This window comes from Callithrix jacchus, chromosome 13 (assembly GCF_049354715.1).
Source record: "Callithrix jacchus isolate 240 chromosome 13, calJac240_pri, whole genome shotgun sequence".
Lineage (NCBI taxonomy): Eukaryota > Metazoa > Chordata > Mammalia > Primates > Cebidae > Callithrix > Callithrix jacchus.
This window is the reverse complement of record NC_133514.1, coordinates 69393789-69417626: the sequence shown is the minus strand read 5'-3', so window position 1 is coordinate 69417626 and position 23838 is coordinate 69393789. Positions and strand designations below refer to the sequence as shown.

The window sequence follows — 23838 nt, the reverse complement described above, 5'->3', positions numbered from 1 at the left end:
TACTGGTTCGTGGCCTATTAGGAACCCAGCTGCATAGCAGGAGGTGAGCAGCGGGAAAGCAAGCAAAGCCACCTGAACTCTACCTCTTGCAAGATCAGCAGAGGCATTAACGATTATCATAGGAGGCTGGGCAAAGTGTCTGGGATCACGCCTGTAATCTCAGCACTTTGGGAAGCTGAGGCGGGTGGATTATCTGAGGTCAGGAGTTCAAGACCAGCCTGGCCAACATGGCAAAACCCTGTCTCTACTGAAAATACAAAAATTAGCTGGGCATGGTAGCACACGCCTGTAGTTCCAGCTGCTTGAACCCGGGAGGTGGAAGTTGCAGTGAGCTGAGATTGTGTCACTGCACTCCAGCCTGGGCGACAGAGCAAGACACATCTCAGAAACAACAACTGCAACAAAAGATTCTCATAGAAGTGTGAATACTGTTGTGAACTGCCCATTCGAGGGATTGTGGGCTCCTTATGAGAATCTAACTACTGCCTGATGATCTGAGGTGGAACATTTTCATCCCCAAACCAACCCCACCCACCCAGGGTTTCGCCATGTTGGCCGGCTGGTCCCAAACTCCTGGCCTCAAGTGATCCATCAGCCTCAGCCTCCCAAAGTACTAGGGTTACAGGCATGAACCACCACACCCAGCCTTTCCCTTAGATTTTCATTCACTCTACAAGAACTCAACTTCTCTCCTCATTTTCAAAAAAGAACATTAGGACCAAGTGCAGTGGCTCAGCCTATACTCTCAGCACTTTGGGTGGTGGAGGCGGGAGGACTGCTTGAAGCCAGGAGTTTGGGACCAGCCTGGGTAACATAGTGAGAACCCATCTCTGAAATAAATAGTTAATTAAAACAACAGAAAGAATATTAAAAAAAGACACAAAGCTCTAAAATAACAAGGTATATTGGCTTTAGTTTTCATGCCTCTTAATAGTCTTTATTTTCAAAAATATAAACTCACTACCGGCATTAAGCACATTTCTTTTGTGGACCATTTGGATTAAATCCTCTCTGTGGACAGACATCACTTTTTATATTTTTCTTCTTCCTCCTAATAAGCCTACCATAACACCAACCATAAAGTTATTTCATGGAACATGTAAAAAACTGAACACACGAGACATACTTGAGATAAAATAAAAATCAAAACTAAAAATTATATGTATTATTTCCTATTTTCATATAGCATCCTGTTAAGATGCCCTTAGAAGCTGTTCCCATGCTTTAATTGCATGTTTGAATTAGGTCTTTCATATTTGTTCAACTCATAAAATGAAAAAGGTAAAATAAAAATAACAAAATATTGTAAAATGAAGAAGGTTCTGACAAAATTTTAAGAACTTATCAGTATAAGGATGCTTTTGTCATTCACTGAGAAATGCAACTCAATATTATAAATAGTTTATTTGGAATAGCTATGTCCTTAAGTGACAACCAATACTCTCAAACATCACTAAATTATTAATTTTTTATTACATTTTAAAAAATTATATTTGCATATATTAAGACACTGGACAAATTGTAGAGTAGAGTCTCAGGTTATGTGGAATTATGACTGCTCTCAACAATTACTGAAATCCGATTTCAAAGAAAATCTTTACATAAACTTATGTCTGACTTAGTAGAATGAAGACAGCCACAAATCTGGCATTCTCAAAACAGCACACAAGTACTACATGTAATGTTGCAAAGTAACTGTTTCCTCTAAAACTTCACTAAACACCTTCAGGCAGTCCAATAAAACAAAACATTAAGAGCTCCCAGTGGTCATCCGAAGAATTAGACAGATTTCTTTGACTTTTTCTTCTCTGCTTCTTCCTTTTCCTTTTCTATTTCAGTTACATATAATTCAACTTCTTTTGCACTAAACATCTGAACAGAGAAAAAAATGTAAAGATCAAATGTCAATTATACAAATATCTAAACATTTACAATAAGAAATCCAATATTTAATAAATTTATATTTTCTATGTGTAACTATATTTTAGAACTTCAAATATACAATGAAGCATTTCAAAAGGTCTAAGAACAATAACAATTATTGACAAAACCAGATCTACTATCATTGTGCTAAAAAAGAAAGCAGGGTGGAGGTGATATTGCATTGTATATCCTATATGTGCATATAACTCCAAAAACGTTTTAATTCAAGGCTTAATTCTATTCATGAGAAAGACTTATTTAACTCCACCAACTGCACCCCACTGTGTGATTCTCTGATAGGGTTTAATGATTTGATCAGTTTATAGAATAGCCAAATGAGGTAGGAAAAGATGATTTACACTGCTTTATGTCTAAGTAGAAAGCAAAAAAGGTTTTATTTTTCTAAGAATTTTCAGTGTAGTTTGATTTTCTGTTGTACGGTTCACAAGTAGATCCAAGGTTACATGCTTTCTGCTAAAAGGCAGCAATTATTGGCCGGGCCCGGTGGCTCATGCCTGTAATCCCAGAACGTTGGGAGGCCAAGGCAGGCAGATCTCTCGAGGTCAGGAGTTCGAGACCAGGCTCCCATTTTCTTTTTCTTTTTTCTTTTTTCAGACAGGGTCTCACCCTATTGCCCAGACAGTGATGTTATTGCAACCTCTGCCTGCCGGGTTCAAGCTATTCTCCCACTTCAGTCTCCTGAGTAGCTGGGACTACAGGCATGTGCCACCATGCCTGGCTAATTTTTGTATATTTAGTAGAGACATTTGCATTTTCAGTAGACAGGGTTTCGCCATGTTTGCCAGGCTGGTCTCAAAACTACTGACCTCAAGTGATCTGCCCACCTCGTCTCCAAAAGTACTGGGGTTACAGGCCTGAGCCAGTGTGCCTGGCCAAGACAGCAATTATTAACTTCAGTGAAGTTAATGCATTTATATAAAAAAATCTAAATGCAATGATCTTAATACCAAAGAAGTACCTATTAAACTGACAAATAAATATTTATCATTTATATCATATCAACTTTATGGTAAGCCAAATTTTCAAAGATGTTAGAGATGTAAAGGATTTTAGCAATTTACATATAGGAAAAGTTAGATTCACAAATCTAAATTATATTTGGCCAAAGATTAAAAGATTCAAGATTAGGTCTATGATTCTTATTTCAACTCCAGACTTCTTTCCATCTCACCTATAGAGATATGTGTCAGAAAATCTTATTTGTCAATAATCTACATAAAATATATTATTTGGACATTTTATGAAATGAATTTACCCATCAAGCAATTACTGGGGGTTCCATGGGTTCTGAGAGTAAAGTGCAAGAATATAATTCTTACCTGGTATTAAGGAGTCCACAGTTTAGTGGAAAAAACCTGACATATAAATAGACCATTACAATTAAAACCTGAATGAAGTGATGTGGTATTACTTGGGGAAGAAATAATTTCCTGCTTTGAAAAATTATTTTTTATTTTATTTTTCCTTTTTGAGACAAGGGCTTGCTCTGCTGCCCAGAGCTGAGTACAGTGACATAATCACAACTCACTGCAACCTCCGCCTCCAGAGGTCAAGTGATCCTATAGCCTCAGCCACTGGAATAGCTGGGGCTACAACCACGCCCGGCTAACTTTTGAATTTTTTTGTAGAGACGGGGTTTCACCATGTTGCCCAGGCTGGTCTCAAACTCCTGGGCTCAACCAATTTGCCCACCTTGGCCCCGCAAGTGCTGGGATTAAGGGCATGAGCCACTGCACCCAGCCTGAAGAAGCTTTTTCAAAAAATAATTTTTAATATTTGTGAGTACATAGTAGGTATATATATTTATGGGGTACATTCGATGTTTTGATATAGCCATGTGATGTATAATAACCACATCATGGAGAATGGAGTATCTATCCCCTCAAGCATTTATCCTTTGTGTTACAAACAATCCAATTACACTATTTTTGTTATCTTAAAATGCACAAATTGTTATTGACTATAGTTACCCTGTCATGCTATCAAATAGTAGTCTTATTTATTCTATTTTTTTGTACCTATTAACCATCCCCATCTGCCCCTGCCCCCTACTATGCTTTCCCAGCCTCTGGTAACCGTCATTCTACTCTATCTCCATGAGTTCAATTGTTTTGATTTTTAGCTTCCACAAATGAGTGAGAACATAAATGTTTGTCTTTCTGTGCCTGGCTTATTTCACTTAACATAATGATCTCCAGTTCCATCCATGTTATTGCAAATGACCGGATCTCATTCTCTATGTGGCAGAAAAGCACTTTATTGTGTATAAGTACCACATTGTCTTTATCCATTCATCTGTTGATGGACCCTAAGGTTGCTTCCAAATCTTGGCTATTGGAGACAGCTCTGCAATAAACATGAGAGTGCAGGTATCTCTTCAATATACTGATTTCCTTTCTTTTGAGTATATACCCAGTAGAGGGATTGCTGGACCATATGGGAATTTTATTTTGTGTTTTTTTGAGGAATCTTCAAACTACTCTCCATGATGGTTATACTAATTTACATTCCCACCAACAGTGTATGAGGGTTCCCTTTCTCCACATCCTTGCCAGCATTCGTTGTAGCTTGTCTATTAGATATAAACCATTTTAAGTGGCATAAGGTGATATTTCATTGTAGTTTTGATTTGCATTTCTCTGATGATCAGTGATACTGATCACCTCTGTTTTTTTTTTTTTTTTTTTTTGAGATGGGATCTTGCTCTGTTGCCTAGGATGGAATACAGTGGCATGATCACGGCTCATTGCAGCCTTGACCTCCCAGGTTCAAGTGATCCCCCGAACTCAGTTTCCCAAGTAGCTGGGACCACAGGAGCATGCCACCACACCAGGCTAATTTTTTAATGATTATATTTGTAGAGACAAGGTCCCACTGTGTTGTCCAGTCTGGTCTGAAACTCTTAGGCTCAAACAATCCTCCCGCCTTGGCCTCCAAAGTGCTGGGATTAGAAGTGTGAGCTTAGCACAAACACCTTTTCATATGGCTGTTTGCCATTTGTACATCTTCTTTAGAGAAAAGACTATTCATATCCTTTGCCTATTTTTTGATCAGATTATTGCATTTTCTCTTACAGAGTTGTTTGAGCTCCTTATACATTCTGGTTATCAAATCCTTGTCAGAAGGGTAAATTTGCAAATATTTTCTCCCATTCTGTGGACTGTCACCTCACTTTGTTGACTGTTTCCTTTGCTGTGCAGAAGCTCTTTAACTTGATGTGATCCTCTTTGTCCATTTGGTTGCCTGTGTTTGTAGGGTATTACCAAAGAATTTTTGTGCAGACCAATGTCCTGGGGATTTTCTCCAATGTTTTCTTGTAGTAGTTTTATAAATTGAGGTCACAGGCTTAAGTATTTAATCCATTCTTATTTGATTTTTGTATATGGTGAGAGATAGGGGTCTAGTTTCATTCTTTTGCATAGAGCTATCCAGTTTTCCCAGTACCCTTTACTGAAGAGACTTTTTCCCAGTGTATGTTCTTAGCCCCTCTGTCAAAAATGAGTTCACTATAGGTATGTGGATTTGTTTCTGGTATCTCTATTTTGTTTAATTAATCTATATGTCTGTCTTTATGCCAGTATCATGCTGTTTTGGTAACTATAGCTCGGTAGTATTATTTGAAGTCAGGCAATATGATTTCTCCAGTTTTGTCCTTTTCGCTTGGGATAGCGTTGGCTCTTATGGGTCTTTTGTAGTTCCACATATAGTTTGTGATTTTTTTTTTTCTATTTCTGTGAAGACTATCATTGATATTTTGGTAGGGATTACATTGAATCTATAAATTACTTTGGGTAGTATAGATATTTTAAAAACAATGATTCTTCCAATCCATGAACATGGAACACATTTTCATTTTTTGGGGGTCCTTTCTTTTTTGATGCAGGTATTTAGAGCTATAAACTTCCTTCTTAGTACTGCTTTCACTGTATTCCATGTTTTGATATGTTGTGTTTTCATTATCATTTGTTTCAAGAACATTTTCAATTTCCTTCTTAATTTCTTCATTGACCCACTGATCATTCAGGAGCATATTGTTTAATTTCCATGAATTTGTAGTTTCTAAAATTCCTCTAGTTATTCATTTCTAGTTTGTTTTTTTTTTCACTGTGGTCAGAGAAGATGCTTAATTTTTTTTATTATTTTTATTTTTTTAGACTGAGTCTCACTCTGTCACCCAGGCTGAAGTGCAGTGGCCTGATCTTGGCTCATTGCAACCTCTGCCTTCCAGGTTCAAGGGAGTCTCCTGCCTCAGCCTCCCTAGTAGCTCGGACTACAGGTGCGCACCACCAAGCCAGGCTAATTTCTGTATTTTTAGTAGAGATGGAGTTTCACCATGTTAGCCAGGATGGTCTCAATCTCCTGGCCTAGTGATCCACCGGCCTTGGCCTCCCAAAGTGCTGGGATTACAGTCATGAGCCACTGCGCCTGGCAATGCTTGATATTATTTCAAGTTTTTGAATGTTGTAAGGCTTACTTTGTAACCTAATGTATGGCCTATCCTTGAAAATGATCCATGTGCTGGGGAGAAGAATGTATATTCTGCAGCTGTTGAATGAAATGTTCTGTAAATATCTATTAGATACATTTGCTCTATTGTACAGATTAAGTCTGATGTTTCTTTGCTGATTTTCTGTCTGGAAGTTCTGTCCAATGCTGAAAATGGTGTGTTGAAGTCTCTAGCTATTATTGTGTTGGAATCTACCTGTCTTTTTAGCTCTAATAATATTTAAGTTTTATATATAGGTGCTACAGTGATGGGTGAATATATATCTAAAATTGTTAGGCTGGGCATGGTGGCTCAAGCCTGTAATCCCAGCACTTTGGGAGGCCGAGGCTGGTGGATCTTGAGGTCAAGAGATCGAGACCATCCTGGTCAACATGGTGAAACCCTGTCTCTACTAAAAATACAAAAAATTAGCTGGGCATGGTGGCGCATGCCTGTAATCCCGGCTACTCAGGAGGCTGAAGCAGGAGAATTGCCTGAACCCAGAAGGCGGAGGTTGCAGTGAGCCGAGATCGCGCCATTGCACTCCAGCCTGAGTAACAAGAGTGAAACTCCGTCTCAAAAAAAAAAAATTGTTATATCCTCTTGCTGAACTGACCCCTTTATCAATATATAGTGACCTTCTTTGTCCTTCTTATAGTTTTCATATGGAAATCTATTTTTTCTAATATAAGTATAGTGACTCTGGCTCTTTTCTGGTTTCCATTAGCATAAAATATCTTTTTCCAAATCTTTATTTTCAGTGTATGGTTGTATTTATAGGTGAAATATGTTTCTCATAGCCAACAGACCACTGGGTCTTTTTTTTAAAATCCATTCAATCATTCTTTATCTTTTGATTGAAGAGTTTAGTCCACTTACATTCAATGTCATTATTAATAAGTAAGGACTTACCCTCCTGCCTCAGTCTTCCAAAACATGGGTATTACAGTGTAAGCCACTGAGCTTAGCCTTCTTTCTTTCTTTTCTTTCCTTTTTTTTCTGAAGCAGAGTCTAGCTCTGTCGCCTAGGCTGGAGTGCAGTGGGGGGATCTCAGCTCACTGCAACCTCTGCCTCCTGAGATCAAGCAATTCTCCTGCCTCAGCCTCTTGAGTAGGTGGAATTATAGGCACTTGCCACCATGCCCACCAAAAACAACTTTTAATAGATCTTCAAAAATCAGGTGAGAATGAATAGAGAAAGGAGAAAGCTTAATATTATTACTGACAAACTCATTTCTCTTCAAATTTTGTGGCCTAAGATTACAGTGAAAGGTAAATTTTTTGTTTATAGTTGTAGAAAATGACAAGCTTTACATAACATCCTTTACATTCTTTGCAAATTTTTCATCTAAGGTAAAAAGACACAGCAGCTGCTTTAAGCCAGAATAAATGACAAAAACTGACTACACATTGATATTCTTTCTATGTTTATGAATATACATACAGTCACACCTTGGAAAAATTGCAGGTTTGGTTCAAGACCACAGAAGTAAGGCAAATATTGAGTCACATGAACATTTTGGTTTCCCAGTGCATATTAAAGTTATTTTATACTATATTGTAGACTATTTAAGTATACAATCACATTATGTCTAAAAAATCAACATATCTTAATTTAAAAACAATTTATTGCTAAAAATGCTAATGATCACGTAAGCTTCCAGCAAGTACTAATTTTTTTGCTGGTGGGGTCTTGTCTTGATGATGATGGTGCTGAGTCATCAGGGTAGTTGTTGCTGAAGGTTGAAGTGGCTATGGCAATTTCTTAAAATAGGACAACAATCACATGTGCCACATCTATAGGCTCTTCCTTTCACAAAAGATTTCTCTGTAGCATGAAATGCTATTTGATAGCATTTTACTCAAGTTGAACTTTTCAAAACTAGAGTCAATCCTCTCAAACCCTGTCACTATTTTATAAACTGAGTTTATATAATATTCTGAATTTGTTATTGTTATTTCAACAATGTTTACAGCATCATAAGCAGCAGTAAATTTTATCTCAGAAGCCACATTCTTTTCTCATCTTTAAAAAGAAACTCACCTGGTTGGGCACAGTGGCTCATGCCTGTAATTCCAGCACTTTGGGAGGCCAAGGCAGACCGATCATGAGATCAGGAGACCAAGACCATCCTGGCCAACATGGCGAAACCCCATCTCTACTAAAAATACAAAAATTAGCTGGGTGTGGTGGCATGCACCTGTAATCCCAGCTACTTGGGAGGCTGAGGCAGGAGAATTGCTTGAACCCAGCAGGCAGTGGCTGCAGTGAGTTGAGATTGCACCACTGTGCTCCAGAAGCCTGGGCAACAGAGTCAGACTCCATCTCAAAAAAAAAAAAAAAAAAAAAAAGCAGAAGCAACTCATCATCTGTTTGTTTTATCACAAGATTGCAGCAATTCAGTTGCATATCCACTTCTAATTTTAGTTCCCTTGCTATTTGTACTACGTCTGCGGTGGCTTCCTCTGCTAAAGTCTTGAACTCCTGAGAGTCATCCAGAAGGGTTGGAATCAACTTTTTCTAAATTCCTGTTAATGTTGATATTTTTAATTTAATTAATTAATTAATTAATATTTTTGAGACAGAGTCTTGCTCTGTTGCCAGGCTGAAGTGCAGTGACACGATCTCGGCTCACTGCAGCCTCCATCCCCCCAAGTTCAAGCAATTCTCCTGCCTCAGCCTCCCAAGTAGCTGGGACTACAGGCACACACCACCACAACCAGCTAATTTTTGTATTTTTAGTAGAGACGGGTTTCACCATGTTGGCCAGGATGATCTCGATCTCTTGACCTCGTGATCTGCCCGCCTCGGCCTCCTAAAGTGCTGGGATTACAGGCGTGAGCCACCATGCCCAGGCTATTTATTTAATTTTTTGAAACAGAGTCTTGTTCTGTCACCCAGGCTGGGGTATAATGGTGCAATCTCAGCTCACTGCAGCCTCCATCCCCCCAAGTTCAAGCAATTCTCCTGCATTAGCCTCCCAAGTAGCGGGGATTACAGGTGCCTGCCCACCATGCCCAGCTAATTTATATATTTTTAGTAGAGACATGGTTTCAATATGTTGGTCAGGCTGATCTTAGACTCCTGACCTCAAGCAATCCACCTGCCTTGACCTCTGGGAGGTCAGGCATGAGCTACTGTGCCTGGACTTTTTTTTGTCTGTTTGAGACAGTCTTGCTCTGTCGCCCAGGCTGGAGTGTGATGGTGCCATCTTGGCTTACTGCAAACTCCACCTCCCAGGTTCAAGCAATTCTTTTGCCTCAGCCTCCTGAGTAGCTGGGATTACAGATTCCCCCCACCACATCCAGATAATTTTTTTTTTTTTTTGAGATGGAGTCTCGCTTTGTTGTTGAGGCTGGAGTGCAATGGCACAATCTTGGCTCACTGCAACCTCTGCCTCCCAGGTCCAAGTGATTCTTCTGCCTCAGCCTCCTGAGTAGCTGGGATTATAGGTACCTGCCACCATGCCCAGCTGATTTTGTATTTTTAGTAGAGATGGGGTTTCACCATATTGGCCAAGCTGGTGTTGAACTCCTGACATCATGATCCACCGGCCTCGGCCTCCCAAAGTGCTGAGATTACAGGCATGGGCCACTGCGCCCGGCTTTAGTTTTTGTATTTTGTGGTAGGATAGGGTTTCACCATGTTAGCCAGGCTGGTCTTGAACTCCTGACCTCAAGTGATCCACCCACCTGGGCCTCCCAAAGTGCTGGGATTACAGGCGTGAGCTACCATGCCCACCCAATGTTGGTAGAGACACAGTCTAACTATGTTGCCCAGGCTGGTCTCAAACCCCTAGCCTCAAGCAATCCTTCTGCCTTAGCCTCCCAAAGTGTTGAGATTATAGGTGTGAGCCACTATGCCTTATTTCTTAAATAATAAGACTTGAAAGTCAAAATTATTCCTTGAGCCACACACTGCAGAAAGGATGTGTTAGCAGTCACGAAAATATTAATTTCCTTGTACATGTCCATCAGAGCAATGGGGTTACTAGGTGGACTGTCAATGAGCAGTAACATTTTGAAAGGAATCTTTTTTTTTTTTTTTTTTTTTAGTGTTAGGTTTCAATAGTGGGCTTAAATATTCAATATACTATGCTGAAATAGATGTGCTGTCGTCAATTGATAAGAGCATAGGCAGAATAGATTTTGCATAATTCTTTTTTTTCTTTCTTTTTTTTTTTGGGACAGGATCTCACTCTGTTACCCAGGCTGGAGAGCAGTGGTACGGTCATGGCTCACTGCAACTTCAACATCCTGGGCTCAGGTAATCCTCCCACCTTAGCCTCCTGAGCAACTGGGACTACAAGCATGAGCCACCACTCCTAATTTTTGTATTTTTTGTAGAGATGAGGTTTGGCCATGTTGTCCAGGCTGGTATTGAACTCCTGAGCTCAAGCAGTCCACCTGCCTCAGCCTCTCAAAGTGTTGGGATTATGGGCATAAGCCACCATGCCTGACCAGCATAATTCATAATGTCCCTAATATTTCCAAGATTATAAATGAGCACTGGTTTCCACTTAAAGTCACCAGCTGCATTAGCCCCTATAGAGACAGTCTGTCACTTGAAGCCAGGCAGTGTGGTGACTTCTCCTCTCGAGCTATGAAAGTTTTAGATGGTATCTTCTTCCTGCAGAAAGCTGTTTTATCTACACTGAAAATCTGTTATTTAGTATAACCACCTTCACTGAAGATAAATGTCTTAGCTAGATTTCTGGATAACTTGCGGCAGCTTCTCCATCAGTACTTGCTGCTTTACCTTGCACCTTTATGTTATGAAAGTGGCTTCTTTCCTTAAACCTCAGAGCAGGTTCACAATCTCTGTTAGCTCTGAACTTTTCTTCTGCAGCTTCTTCACCCCTCTAAGCCTTCAAAGAATTGAAGAGAGTTACGACCTTGCTCTGGCTCTGGCTTAGGGGAATGTTGTGGCTGGTTTGATCTTCCAGCCAGACCACTAAAACCTCCATATCAGTAACAAGGCTGTTTCAGTTTCTTTGTTTTTTTTTTTTTTGAGAGGAAGTCTCACTGTGTCACCCAGCCTGGAGTGCAGTGGCGCCATCATCTCAGTTCACTGCAACCTCAGCCTCCCAGGTTCAAGTGATTCTCCTGCCTCAGCCCCTCAAGTAGCTGGGATTATAGGTACGTGCCACCATGCCCAGCTAATTTTTGCATTTTTTAGTAGAGATGGGGTTTCATCATGTTGGCCAGGCTGGTCTTGAACTCCTGACCTCAAGTGCTCTGCCCATCTCGGCCTCCCAAAGTGCTGAGATTATAGGCATGAGACACTGTGCCCAGCCTGGCTATTTCGCTTTCCTATCATTTGTGTGTTTACTTTCAGTAGCACTTTTAATTTTCTTTTCTTTTTTTTTTTTTTTTTTTTTTTTTTGAGATGGAGTTTCGCTCTTGTTACCCAGGCTGGAGTGCAATGGCACAATCTCGGCTCACTGCAACCTCCGCCTTCTGAGTTCAGGCAATTCTCCTGCCTCAGCCTCCTGAGTAGCTGGGATTACAGGCACATGCCACCATGCCCAGCTAATTTTTTGTATTTTTTTAGTAGAGACGGGGTTTCACCATGTTGACCAGGATGGTCTCAATCTCTTGACCTCGTGATCCACCCGACTCGGCCTCCCAAAGTGCTGGGATTACAGGCTTGAGCCACCGCACCTGGCCGCACTTTTAATTTTCTTTAAGTCACCCGAGAAGGATGCCTTTTCTCACCACTCCTATTCAACATAGTATTGGAAGTTCTGGCCAGGGCAATCAGGCAAGAAAAATAAATAAAAAATATTCAGATAAAAAGAGAGGAAGTCAACTTGTATCTGCTTGTAGATGACATGATTATATATTTAGAAAACCCCATTGTCTCAGCCCAAAATCTCTGTAAGCCACTTCAGCAGTCTCAGGATACAAAATCAATGTGCAAAAATCACAAGCATTCCTATACAGAAATCACACACAAACAGAGAGCCCAATCATGAGTGAAATCCATCCACAATTGCTACAAAGAAAATAAAATACCTAGGACTACAACTTACAAGGGATGTGAAGGACTGCTTCAAGGAGAACTACAAACCACTGCTCAAGGTGTGCTATAGCTGGAACCTGAGCAATGCCATTTTATAAAAGACAAAGCTGTTTTTCAGAAATAAGTTGTAATGGCTGCATCATAACTACTGGCCTTGGCTTCTGTAAATAAGACTGCTAGTTTACTTTGCAGAATGCAAAGAGGTAAAGCTGCTTACCTTCTCTTATCAGTAACTGCCAGAGTTGCCAGCCTTTGCTTACTGGTAATAACCAGAATAAGCAGCCCAAGATAATTCCATCCTGACTCCTGCAACTTGTAATAAGTAACTGAGATCTGTACCCCTACCCAGATAATGTATAAACTAATGTTTATCTTGACTTCTGTAAACCACTTAAGTAACAATCAGAATGACAAAAGTCCCCTGGCCCTTGGAATATCCGGAGCCCCCTCACCCTCCTCTCGGCCCAGGAGGTAATTTACAGAATCCACTAGCCCTCAAAATGTCTGAAGCCTTTCATCCCCATCCCCGCTCCTCACCCCAACTCCCAAGGAGGTTTTATGGGTATAAAAAGGTCTTGTCACCCTTCTTTCTCTGCCACGGGTTGGAGAGACGTGAGTCCTCCGTGGTCGCCAGAAATAAACCCTGCAATTTGGCATACTTTTGTCTTGGTGTTGACCTTCTATGCTCGGACCAGTATAACAAGGAAATAAGAGGACACAAACAGATGGAAAAACATTCCATGCTCCTGGACAGAAAGAATCAGTATTGTGAAAATGGCCATACTGCCCAAAGTAATTTATAGATTCAATGCTATCCCCATCAAGCTACCATTGACTTTCTTCACAGAATTAGAAAAAACTACTTTAAATTTCAAATGGAAGAAAAAAAGAGCCCATATAGCCAAGACAATCCTAAGCAAAAAGAACAAAGCTGGAGGCACTGTTATATTGGGGTTCAGGGGTGCCCTTGTGCTAACGTACCCTGTGTTAGCCAGACAGACTCCATTTTGCTGAGAGTTACACAGACTCCAGCTTAACCTCCACCTCACCCCTCCCGCCATTTCTCCTTTGAGTGCATATCTGGGTCATGTTCCTGTGCTGGGTCATGTTGTACTTAGAGCTATAGGAACATATAACTATTGTAACCATATCCTGCTTGACAAGCCCACTTGCTATTGTGAATATCTCCTTGATAGATTGTATGCAAAGTACCAAATGCCCCCACTTGGTAACCAGCAATCATGGGAACCGCTTTTGTATATCCTCCTTCGTAATCAACAATCATGGGAGCCTCCTGCCTCCTAGTTACCAGCCTCCTCCCCTAACTTGTTTATTCTGCTTCTGTAAAATTCCGCTTTGCCCCTTTGCCCTGAGCAACATATAAAAGGAAATCAAATCCCTTCCTCAGGGCGGAGAGATTTTGAGCGAGAGCTGACTCTCGGTTGCCAGCAATAAAGGACTCACAATCAGATTTCAGAATGTGGCTCTTTCCTAACAACTTGCTCATATATGACACCCTCAGTTCCCCTAAGAGGACGTTTCTCCAGGTTCTTGGTCTATCGCCCTCTCAAGAATGAGAGAGGAGACCATGGTGCAGTGTGCTCATAAAAGTAAATGCCAGACTCAAAAGTGTTTGTAGAAAGTGATTTATTTAAAGCAGAGAGATAAAAAAAAATAGGGAGAGAGAAACAGCTAGTTCTCATACTGAGTGAGAAGGGTTCCCATAGGGGGAAAATCAGAGAAGGAAAGCTCCTCTTACACTGAGTGAGAGAATCCAGAAAGATGGAATACAGGAGAGGAAAGAAGCTTCCACACTGAGTGGAAGGGAATTGAGACAGATGGAGTTTAGGAGAGGAAAAGCAGCTTCCACACTGGGTGGAAGCGGACCCCAGAAGGGAAATTCAAGAGGGGAAAGAGAGCTCCCACTACGTGGGAGGGGATTCCAGAGAGCTGGAAATCCGGTGTGGGTGAAGGAGCAGGGGAATTTATCCTGGGAGAAATTCCCACCTCCCCAAGTTCCGCTGACCAATGAAAGGAGTTCCTTTAAACTTATGCTAGAGTGACTGACTCTTAGTTTCCTCCTGTACCCATGAAATTCAACCATAAACCGCTAAGTTTCCCAGATGCAGAGAGATGGGAGGGGGAGAAAATATGGTACTGGGAAGTTCTTGCCCTAAAACTACGCCCCCTTATGGACCCGGAAATAGAACACATTCCCTCATTCCATCAGGCTACCGGACTTCACACTATACTACGACAAGGCTACAGTAATCAAAACAGCATGGTACTGGTACCAAAACAGATATATAGACCAATGGAACAGAACAGAGGCCTCAGAAATAACACCACACATCTACAACCATTTGATATTTGACAAACCTGAGAACAACAAGCAATGGGGAAAGGATTCTCTATTTAATAAATGGTATTGGGAAAACTGGCTAGCCATTTGGAGAAAAGTGAAACTGCACCCCTTCCTTACATCTGGTACAAAAATTAACTCAAGATGGATTAAAGACTTTACACGTAATACCTAAACCATAAAACCCTAGAAGAAAATGTAGGCAATACTATTTCAGGACATAGACATGGGTAAAGACTTCATGACTAAAACACCAAAAGCAATGGCAACAAAAGCCAAAATTGACAAATGGGATCTAATTAAACTAAAGAGCTTCTGCACAGCAAAAGAAATTATCAGCAGGGTGAACAGACAACCTATAGAATGGGAGAAAAGTTTTGCAATCTATCCATCTGACAAAGGGCTAATACCCAGAATCTACAAGGAACTTAAAAAAAATTTACAAGAGAAAAACAAACAATCCCATCAAAAAGTGGGTGAAGGATATGAACCAATACTTCTCAAAAGAAGACATTTATACAGACAACAAATATATGAAAAAATGCTCATTATTACTGGTCATTAGAGAAATGCAAATCAAATCCACAATGAGTTACCATCTCACACCAATTAGAATGGTGATCACAAAAAAATCAGGAAACAACAGATGCTGGAGAGGATGTAGAGAAATAGGAATGTTTTTACACTGTTGGTGGGAGTATAAATTAGTTCAACCATTGTGGTAGACAGTGTGGTGACTCCTCAAGGGTCTAGAACCAGAAATACCATTTGACCCAGCAATCCCATTACTGAGTATATACCCAAAGGCTTATAAATCATTCTACTATAGAAACATATGCACACATATGTTTACTGCAGCACTAGTCACAATAGCAAAGACTTGGAATCAACCCAAATGCCCATCAATGATGGACTGGATAAAGAAAATGTGGCACATACACACCATGGAATACTATGCAGCCATAAACAAGGATAAGTTCATGTCCTTAGCAGGGACATGAATGAAGCTGGAAACCATCATTCTCAGCAAACTAACACAGGAACAGAAAACCCAATGCTGCATGTTCTCACTCATGAGTGAGAGCTGAACAATGAGAACACATGGACACAGGAAGGGGAACATCACACACTGGGGCCTGTTGGGGGTTGGGTGGCTAGGAGAGGACTAGCATGAGGAGAAATACCTAATGTAGATGACAGGTTGATGGGTGCAGCAAACCACCATGGCACATGTCTACCTATGTAACAAACCTGCAGGTTCTGCACATGTATCCCAGAACTTAAAGTATAATAAAAAAATTTTCTTTACTTATCCTTTGCATTCACAATTTGAATAACTTGCATAAGGGGCCTAGGTTTCTGCCTGTCTTGTCTTTTGACACTAAGCTTAACAATTTCTAGGTTTTTAATTTAAAAGTCATGTGAGAGACATGAGACTCTTCTTTTCCCTTGAACACTTAGAGGCCCTCATCAGGTTATCAACTGGCCTATTTTCAATATTGTTATGTCTCAGGCAATAGGAGGCCTGAGGAGAGGGAGAGACATGGGTAAATGGCTGGTCAGTGGAGCAGTCAGAACACATGAAACATTTATTGATTAAGTTCACTCACTGTTTTACATGGGTGCAGTTCATGGCATCCCAAAACAATTACCACAGTATTATCAAAGATCACTGATGACAGATCACCACTACATAATAATTACATTGTTACCATATTACATATATAATAATAATGAAAAAGTCTAAAATATTCTGAGAATTACCAAAAATGTGACAGAGATACAAAGCAAGCACATGATGTTGGACAAATGACATTGACAGACTTGCTCAACACAGGTTGTCAGAAACCTCCAATTTGTAAAACACCCAGTTATGTGAAACACGTAATGAAGTTAAGCAGCAAAAATGAGGTATGCCTGTAAATAGCCATATGGTATCTTATTCTTTAATAGTACCATTTAATGAGCACATATTATAAAGGATACTACTATCTTACAACATTTCATTTACTTATCATAACATCCCTTTGATGAAGTTATTGTTAGACTCATTTTACAGGCAAGAAAACTGAAGGCTGAAGATCAGAGCAACTTGCTCAAGGTCATATTGTCAAACAAATATATCTGTTGGAACTTAGTCTACCAACTCCAAAGCATGTGTTCTATTGCCTACACAGCCTATCCTGAAATATCCGATTGAAGACAGTATAACACTGCTGTCAGTAAGCATACGACTCTTAAGGAAAACTGTGTGTATAACTCGTGTGTGTGTGTGTGTGTGTGTGTGTGTCTATGTGTATATGCATAGATATATTACAGAGTGGAAGAGGCAAACTCTGGCCTCGGTGGTTTCTGTGCCCCTATGGTGTTGCTGCATCTGTCCCTGGGCTCTTAGTAGCAGGGGTGACAACCTGGACAATATCCATTTCCACACTCTGTGCTCAACACCCTGTGATTTACGTGGGGCTCTGTAGGGGCACGCTCCACCATCCTGTCTCCATTTCTTGTTTATTGAAACTTTGCTGCTGTCTTATCCTCATATCCCATCTGTTAGTTGAATAATAAAAGGTAGGAAATCGATGTCAAAGCAGCCATGATGACAAAAACAAAAACAGAAACAAAAAGAAACCCCACTGCTCCAGATGGCACTAATTTTAATACTATTTCTCCTTGAAATATTTTCATTAAAACCAAAGAAAAGATACATGTAAAACATTCTTTTTTTTTTTTTTTGAGACAGCCTCTGTTGCCCAGGCTGGGGTGCAGTGGCGTGATCTTGGCTCACTGCAACCTCCGCCTCCTGGGTAGCTATTCTCCTGCCTCAGGCTCCTGAGTAGCTAGGACTACAGGCATGCACCACCACGCCTGGCCAATTTTTAATTTTTTTTTGTACTTTTAGTAGAGACGGGGTTTCACTGTGTTAGCCAGGATGGTCTCAATCTCCTGATCTCGTCATCCTCATGCCTTGGCCTCCCAAAATAATGGGGATTACAGGTGTGAGCCACTGTGCCCAGCCCAAACATTCTTTAAAAAATTTTTTTTTGAGATGGAGTCTTGCTCTGTTGCCCAGATCAGTGGTGTGATCTTGGCTCCCTGCAACTTCCACCTCCCAGGTTCAAGTGTTTCTTCTGCCCCAGCCTCCTGAGCAGCTGGGGTTACAGGCATCCACCACCACATCTGGCTAATTTTTTTGTATTTTTTTTTTTGGAAGGGAGGAAGGGAGGAAAGCAGGAAGGGAGGAAAGGAGGAAGGAAGGGAGGGAGGGAGGGAGAGAGAGAGGGAGGGAGGGAGGGAGAGAAGGGAAGGAGGGAAATCGAGCAATGAGAGAGACATTGCCGACCTGGATCTAGAGGTCTACACGTTGATTTCTTTTTTTTTCTTTTTTTGAGAGAAGGAAAGAAAAAAAAGGAGTGAAAGAGAGGAAGAAAGAGGAAGAAAAAGAGGGAGAGAGAAGTGAAATGTTGCTTCATTCTAAAAAATAGGGTATTAATAACAGCCAATCAATGTTTCATTTAAACCTATGAGTAGGTGTGATGTGGTATTGACAAGAATGTATATTTTGTATGTTTAAGGTGGAGAGCTCTATAAATATTTATTAAGTTTACTTGTTGTGGATCTGAGTTCGAGTCCTTGATATCCTTATTAATTTTCTGTCTCATTGAGTCTAAGTCTCTTTATAGGTCTTATGTATCTGGGTGTTAGGATCATTAGCTCTTCTTGTTGCATTGATCCTTTTACCATTATATCTTTGTTGCTTTAAGATCTATTTTATCAGATACGAGAGCAACTCCTACTTTTTATTTATTCATTTATTTTTGCTCTCCATTTGGTTGGTAAATCTTTCTCCATCCCTTTGTTTTGAGCCTTTGTGTGTCCTTGCAAGTGAAATGGGTCTGGATGTAACATGCCATTGGGTTTTGGCTGTATCTTTTGATTGGGAAATTTAGTCAATTTAAATTTAGGATTACTGCCATTTGTTAACTGACTGTTTTATCCATTCGTTGATGTAAATTCTTCTTTATGTTGATGCTCTTTACTTTTTGGTATATTTTTAGAAAGGCTAATACTGGTTGTTTCTTTCTATGTGTAATGCTTCTTTCAGAAGCTCTTGTAAAGCAGGCCTGGTGGTAATAAAATCTCTGAGTACTTGCTTGTTCATCAAAGATTTTATTTTTCCTTCAGTTGTGAAGTTTAGTTTGGCTGGATATGAAATTCTGGGCTGAAAGTTCTGTTCTTTAAGGATGTTGAATATTGGCCCCCACTCTCTTCTGCCTTGTAGAGTTTCTGCTGAGAGATCTGCTGTAAGTCTGATAGGCTTCCCTTTGTAATTAACCTGACCTTTCTCTCTGGCTGCCCTTAGTAATTTCTCCTTCGTTTCAACCCTGGTGAATCTAACGATTATGTGCCTTGGGGTTGCTCTTCTTGAGGAATATCTTTGTGGTGTTCTCTGTATTACCTGGGGTTGAATATTGTCCTGCTTTGCTAGTTTAGGAAAATTTTCCTGAATAATATACTGAAGAATATTTTCCAGCTTGGATTCATTCTCTCCGTCGCATTCAGGTACACCTATCAAACGTAAATTTGGTCTTTTCACATAGTCCCACATTTCTTGGAGACTTTGCTCATTCCTTTCTATCCTTTTTTCTCTAATCTTGTCTTCTCGTTTTATTTCATTAAGTTGGACTTCTACCTCTGATATCCTTTCTTCTGCTTCAACAATTCGAGTGTTTAAACCTGTGCATACTTCTCAGAGTTCCTGCATTGTATTCTTCAGTTCCATTAATTCACTTATATTCCTCTCTAAGTTGTCTGTTAATGGAATGCACTCATTCTCCATCAGGCCTTGCTCCCCTGTTGATGAGGAACTGTGATCCCCTGTAGAGGGAGAGGCGTTCTGATTTTGAGTATTCTCAGCCTTTTTACGCTGGTTTCTTCCCATCATTGTAAATTTATCCACCTGTCGTCTTTGTAATTACCAACTTTCAAATTAGGTCTCTGAGTGGATGTCCAAGTTGTTAATTCCCAGGGCCGAAATATGAGCAACCCACTGCACCAGCCAAAACAGTGGCGTTAAGACTGATGGTGCTTTTCTGCCTGGGAATCTCCAGTCTGGCTTCCTTCTTGAGTCCGTAATAGGTGGCTCTGCCTTCCTGGAGCTCCAAACCCCGGTCAGAAGGGGAACCAGCCCCGTTTACTCTGCCCCAAGAGCTGCCATGCCAGGGTGCCAGCACAACCGCTGCACCGGCCACAAGAGTCGCGCTGGCGACCCGTGTGGCTCCTCCAAACCTCGGTCGGAAGGGGAACCAGTCCCATTTACTCTGCACGGAGAGCTGCCACGCCGAGGTGCCGGTGAAACCGCTGCGCTGGAGTCGCGCTGGCAACCCGTGGAACTCCTCCACTGGGAATCTTCTCCTCCGTGAGTGACCAAAATTTGTCTGAAAGTGTGGCGTCCTCTCGTTGTCTGAGCTTTCGCTGCGAGCTGCAATCCCGAGATGTTAGTGATCTGCCATCTTGGATCGTTCCCCTGTTTTTTTGTATTTTTAGTAGAGACAGGGTTTCACCATATTAGCCAGGCTGGTCTTGAACTTCTGACCTCAAGTAATCTGTCTACCTCAGCCTCCCAAAGTCCTGGGATTACAAGTGTGAGCCACTGTGCCCAGCAACAATTTTTTTTTTAATTTAATTTTTAATTTTTTTTATAGATGGGGTCTCATTTTGTTGCCAAGGCTGGCCTTGAACTGACTTCAAATGACCTCCCACCTCAGTCTCCCAAGTAGCTGTGATTACAGGCATGCGCTGCCATGTTTGGCAATAAAATAATCCTTTACGTGTATTTCAATATGGTTTCCCATGTCTTGAGTGCTTTTGTACAGTCTCAGCTAAAGAGAGCTAGTTCGCAAACTATACTATACAGTTCTATCTAATGAACAATAGTGAACTACATTTCAAATGCACTGTAGCCAGTGAGTCCCGTATCACAATATCCTAAATATTTTATGTTGTAGTCCAGCAGTTTTAACCCATAATAGTTGACAAATGTTATACATATTATAACATTAGACTTGGCACAAAGAAATATGGAAAGGTTATCATGCTAGGTATTAAAGTTTAAGTCTCACAGAAGGTCAAGGCACTTTTAAATGTAAAGTAACGAAGGTACATAAAAATCAGTAGACAAGACAAGTGCGGTGGCTCACACCTGTTTGGGAGACCAAGGTGGGCTGATCACTTGAGTCTAGGAGTCAGAGACCAGCCTGGGCAACATGGCGAAACCCTGTCTCTATTTAAAAAAACAAACAAACAAGCAAACAAACAAAAAACTGGCAGACAATCAGGAATGAGTGGATCAGGAATGAGTGGAGGTTATTTGACATTAATGAAGGATAACATTATATCGAAAGCCTAGCAGGCCTAGACTTTTTACTTTTGTCAAAATACTTTATGCTATGGATATTTTTTCCTCTTTGGTTAATGACTTACCTTCAAAGCTTGGTTTCTTCTTATTACAGCAATTTCAATGTTTTTTCCACCGGACTGGACAACCTAATATAGGACAAGTACACTATTAGAATTACTTCAGCAAATTTTGTGTTTAATAAACAAAAATGGATGAGAAAAAAAACCCTCATGATTTTGTGAATATGCTTTATTAGATCACTTACTTCTAGCAAAGCTTTTATTGCTAACTTGATAGCTTCATTGTCACTTGCTATGGCATCTTCTGTGTAGTTCTTTTCTAGAAATTCTCGAACAGTTTTAGCACTTCTGCCTATTGCATTTGCCTTGAAAAATAAAAGATAATTTATTAATATCATTGCAGTATGAATGAATTTATGGTTACTAAGTAAAGTTTAGAGGTTTGGAGTTTACTCCAGTATACCTTAATAAAAATTATCAAATGAAAACTATAGATTTGAAAACAGCAAACATTTCAGTAGCTCATTTGGTTACTATCAAAATAATCTGTAATGGTAGCATGGTTTTAATTTTCCTTTTTTTTTTTTTTCAGAGATGGGATCTCACTCTGTTGCCCAGGCTGGAGTGCAGTAGAAAAGTAGTGGCACGATTATAGCTCACTGTAGCTTTGACCTTCTGGGCTTAAGTGATTCTCTCACCTCAGCCTCCCGAGTAACTGGGACTACAGGTATGTGTCACCACACTCAGGTTATTATTTTTAATTTTTTTGGTAGTCTGATTATGTTGTCCCAGCTGCTCTCAAACTCCTGGCCTCAAGTGATCCTCCTGTCTCAGCCTCTCAGCCTCCCAAAGTGTTGGGATTACAGGCATGAGCCACAACATCTGGCCAACTTTCATTTTTAAATATACCAATGCTTTGTCCTGGCTAACACTTTTTATTAATATAATGTCTCCCAAATCCTTGCTAGCCAGAAATTATTTCATTTTATTTATGTATTTTTTGAAACAGGGTCTCACTTTGTGGCTCAGGTTGGAGTGCAGTGGTATGATAATTGCTCACTGTAGCATTGGCCTTCTGGGCCAAGGTATCTTCCCACATCAAACTCCCAAGTAGCTGGGACTGTTGGTAGGTGGTACCATACCTGGCTAATTAAAAAACAAAATTTCTTTTTTTAGAGACAGGGTCTTGCTATGTTGCCCAGGCTGGCTTCAAACTCCTGGACTCATGTGAACCTCCCAGCTTGGCCTACCAAAGTACTGGGATTGCAGGCATGAGCCATTGTGTCCAGCTCAGAAAAGATTTTAAAATTTAAAACTTGAAAAGATGTGGAGAGGCAAGGAGCTATAACTTTACAATATGGTGTAAAAAGAAGAAAGCAAAGAGAGAAGAAAAAATGACATCAACATGAAGAAAGCTATTTACGTGAGTTGGATTGAGCATCATTTTTGTAGATTTTAGAATAAAGTATAATGGTACCTAACTGATTCATTATCTTATTTTACTCCAAGAAGGGCTTCTATTTCATTCTCCCTTTTCCTTGTTCTTTACACATTTTCATCAGATGAAAGAAAAATGCAAATGAATTTTTGTGGTTGCATGGCTATAGGTAGAAGGCCACATATTCTTTTAATTCAGCCTAAATATTCAGACTAGTACTCATTATGATAATAATGATAATAAGATTTTAATTTTTATATTAACAGAACGTTTATGTGTCAGGCACTAGGTTAAACATTTTACATGGATTATCTCATTTAACCATCACAAAAATGATTAAATAGGTACTGTTACTAACCTCAATTCTTGGATGTAGAAATGAAGGCTTGGAAAGGTTAAAACAGGGTTTCTTACTATCAGCAATGTTCACATTTTGGGTCAGCTAATTCTCTGTTGTGAGGGCTGTCCTGTGTATTGTGGGATTTTTAGCTGCCTCCACCAACTAAATGCCAGCAGCAACTCCCACCCCAGTTGTGACAACCAAAATTATCTCTCATTAAAGACATCGTCGAATGTCTCTTAGGTGGGACAAAATCACCTGTTTGTGAATTATTGACTCAAGCAATCTTGGCCAAGATCATACAGAGAGTAAGCAGAAGAGCTAAGCTTTGAAACCAAGTGCTCTGAATCAACAAGCCAAGCTTTTAACTTTATACACTGTGCTGCTACATGCCCCTTTCCTAGGATAATTACAGAGTAGAAAGAACCAACAGAAAGGCCTATCCTTTCACTGGCATTAAATGGGGGAATGTTTCAGTTATAAATGTTTATTATTATTATTATTGAGACAGAGTCTTGCTTTATTGCCCAGGCTGGAGTGCAATGGTGTGATCTTGGCTCACTGCAACCTCTGCCTTCTGGGCTCAAGCAATTCTCCTGCCTCAGCCACCTGAATAGCTGGGATTAAAGGTGCCTACCACCACATCCCACTAATTTTTCTATTTTTAGTAGAGATGGGGTTTCGCCATGTTGGCCAGGCTGGTCTCAAACTTCTGACCTCAGGTGATCTGCCTGCCTCAGCCTCCCAAAGTGCTGGGATTACAGGTATTAGCCACTGTGCTTGGCCAACTGTTTAGTATTATAAGAAAGAGATCCCAAAGGAGATTT

At 40.3% G+C, this 23838-nt stretch overlaps 1 protein-coding gene across 1 annotated transcript in view; it reads right to left on the bottom strand.

The window, feature by feature from the left end:
* Window positions 1–890: 890 nt before the first annotated feature.
* Window positions 891–23838, bottom strand: part of PSMA8 (proteasome 20S subunit alpha 8) — a 64104-nt gene continuing 41156 nt past the window's right edge. Inside the window, exons 5-7 of the mRNA XM_003734631.6 lie at window positions 21479–21598; window positions 21297–21359; window positions 891–1872 (exon numbers count right to left, since the gene is read on the bottom strand). Coding sequence (XP_003734679.1) covers window positions 1780–1872; window positions 21297–21359; window positions 21479–21598 — 276 coding nt within the window. The 3' untranslated portion in view covers window positions 891–1779. The remainder of the gene's footprint in view (window positions 1873–21296; window positions 21360–21478; window positions 21599–23838) is intronic.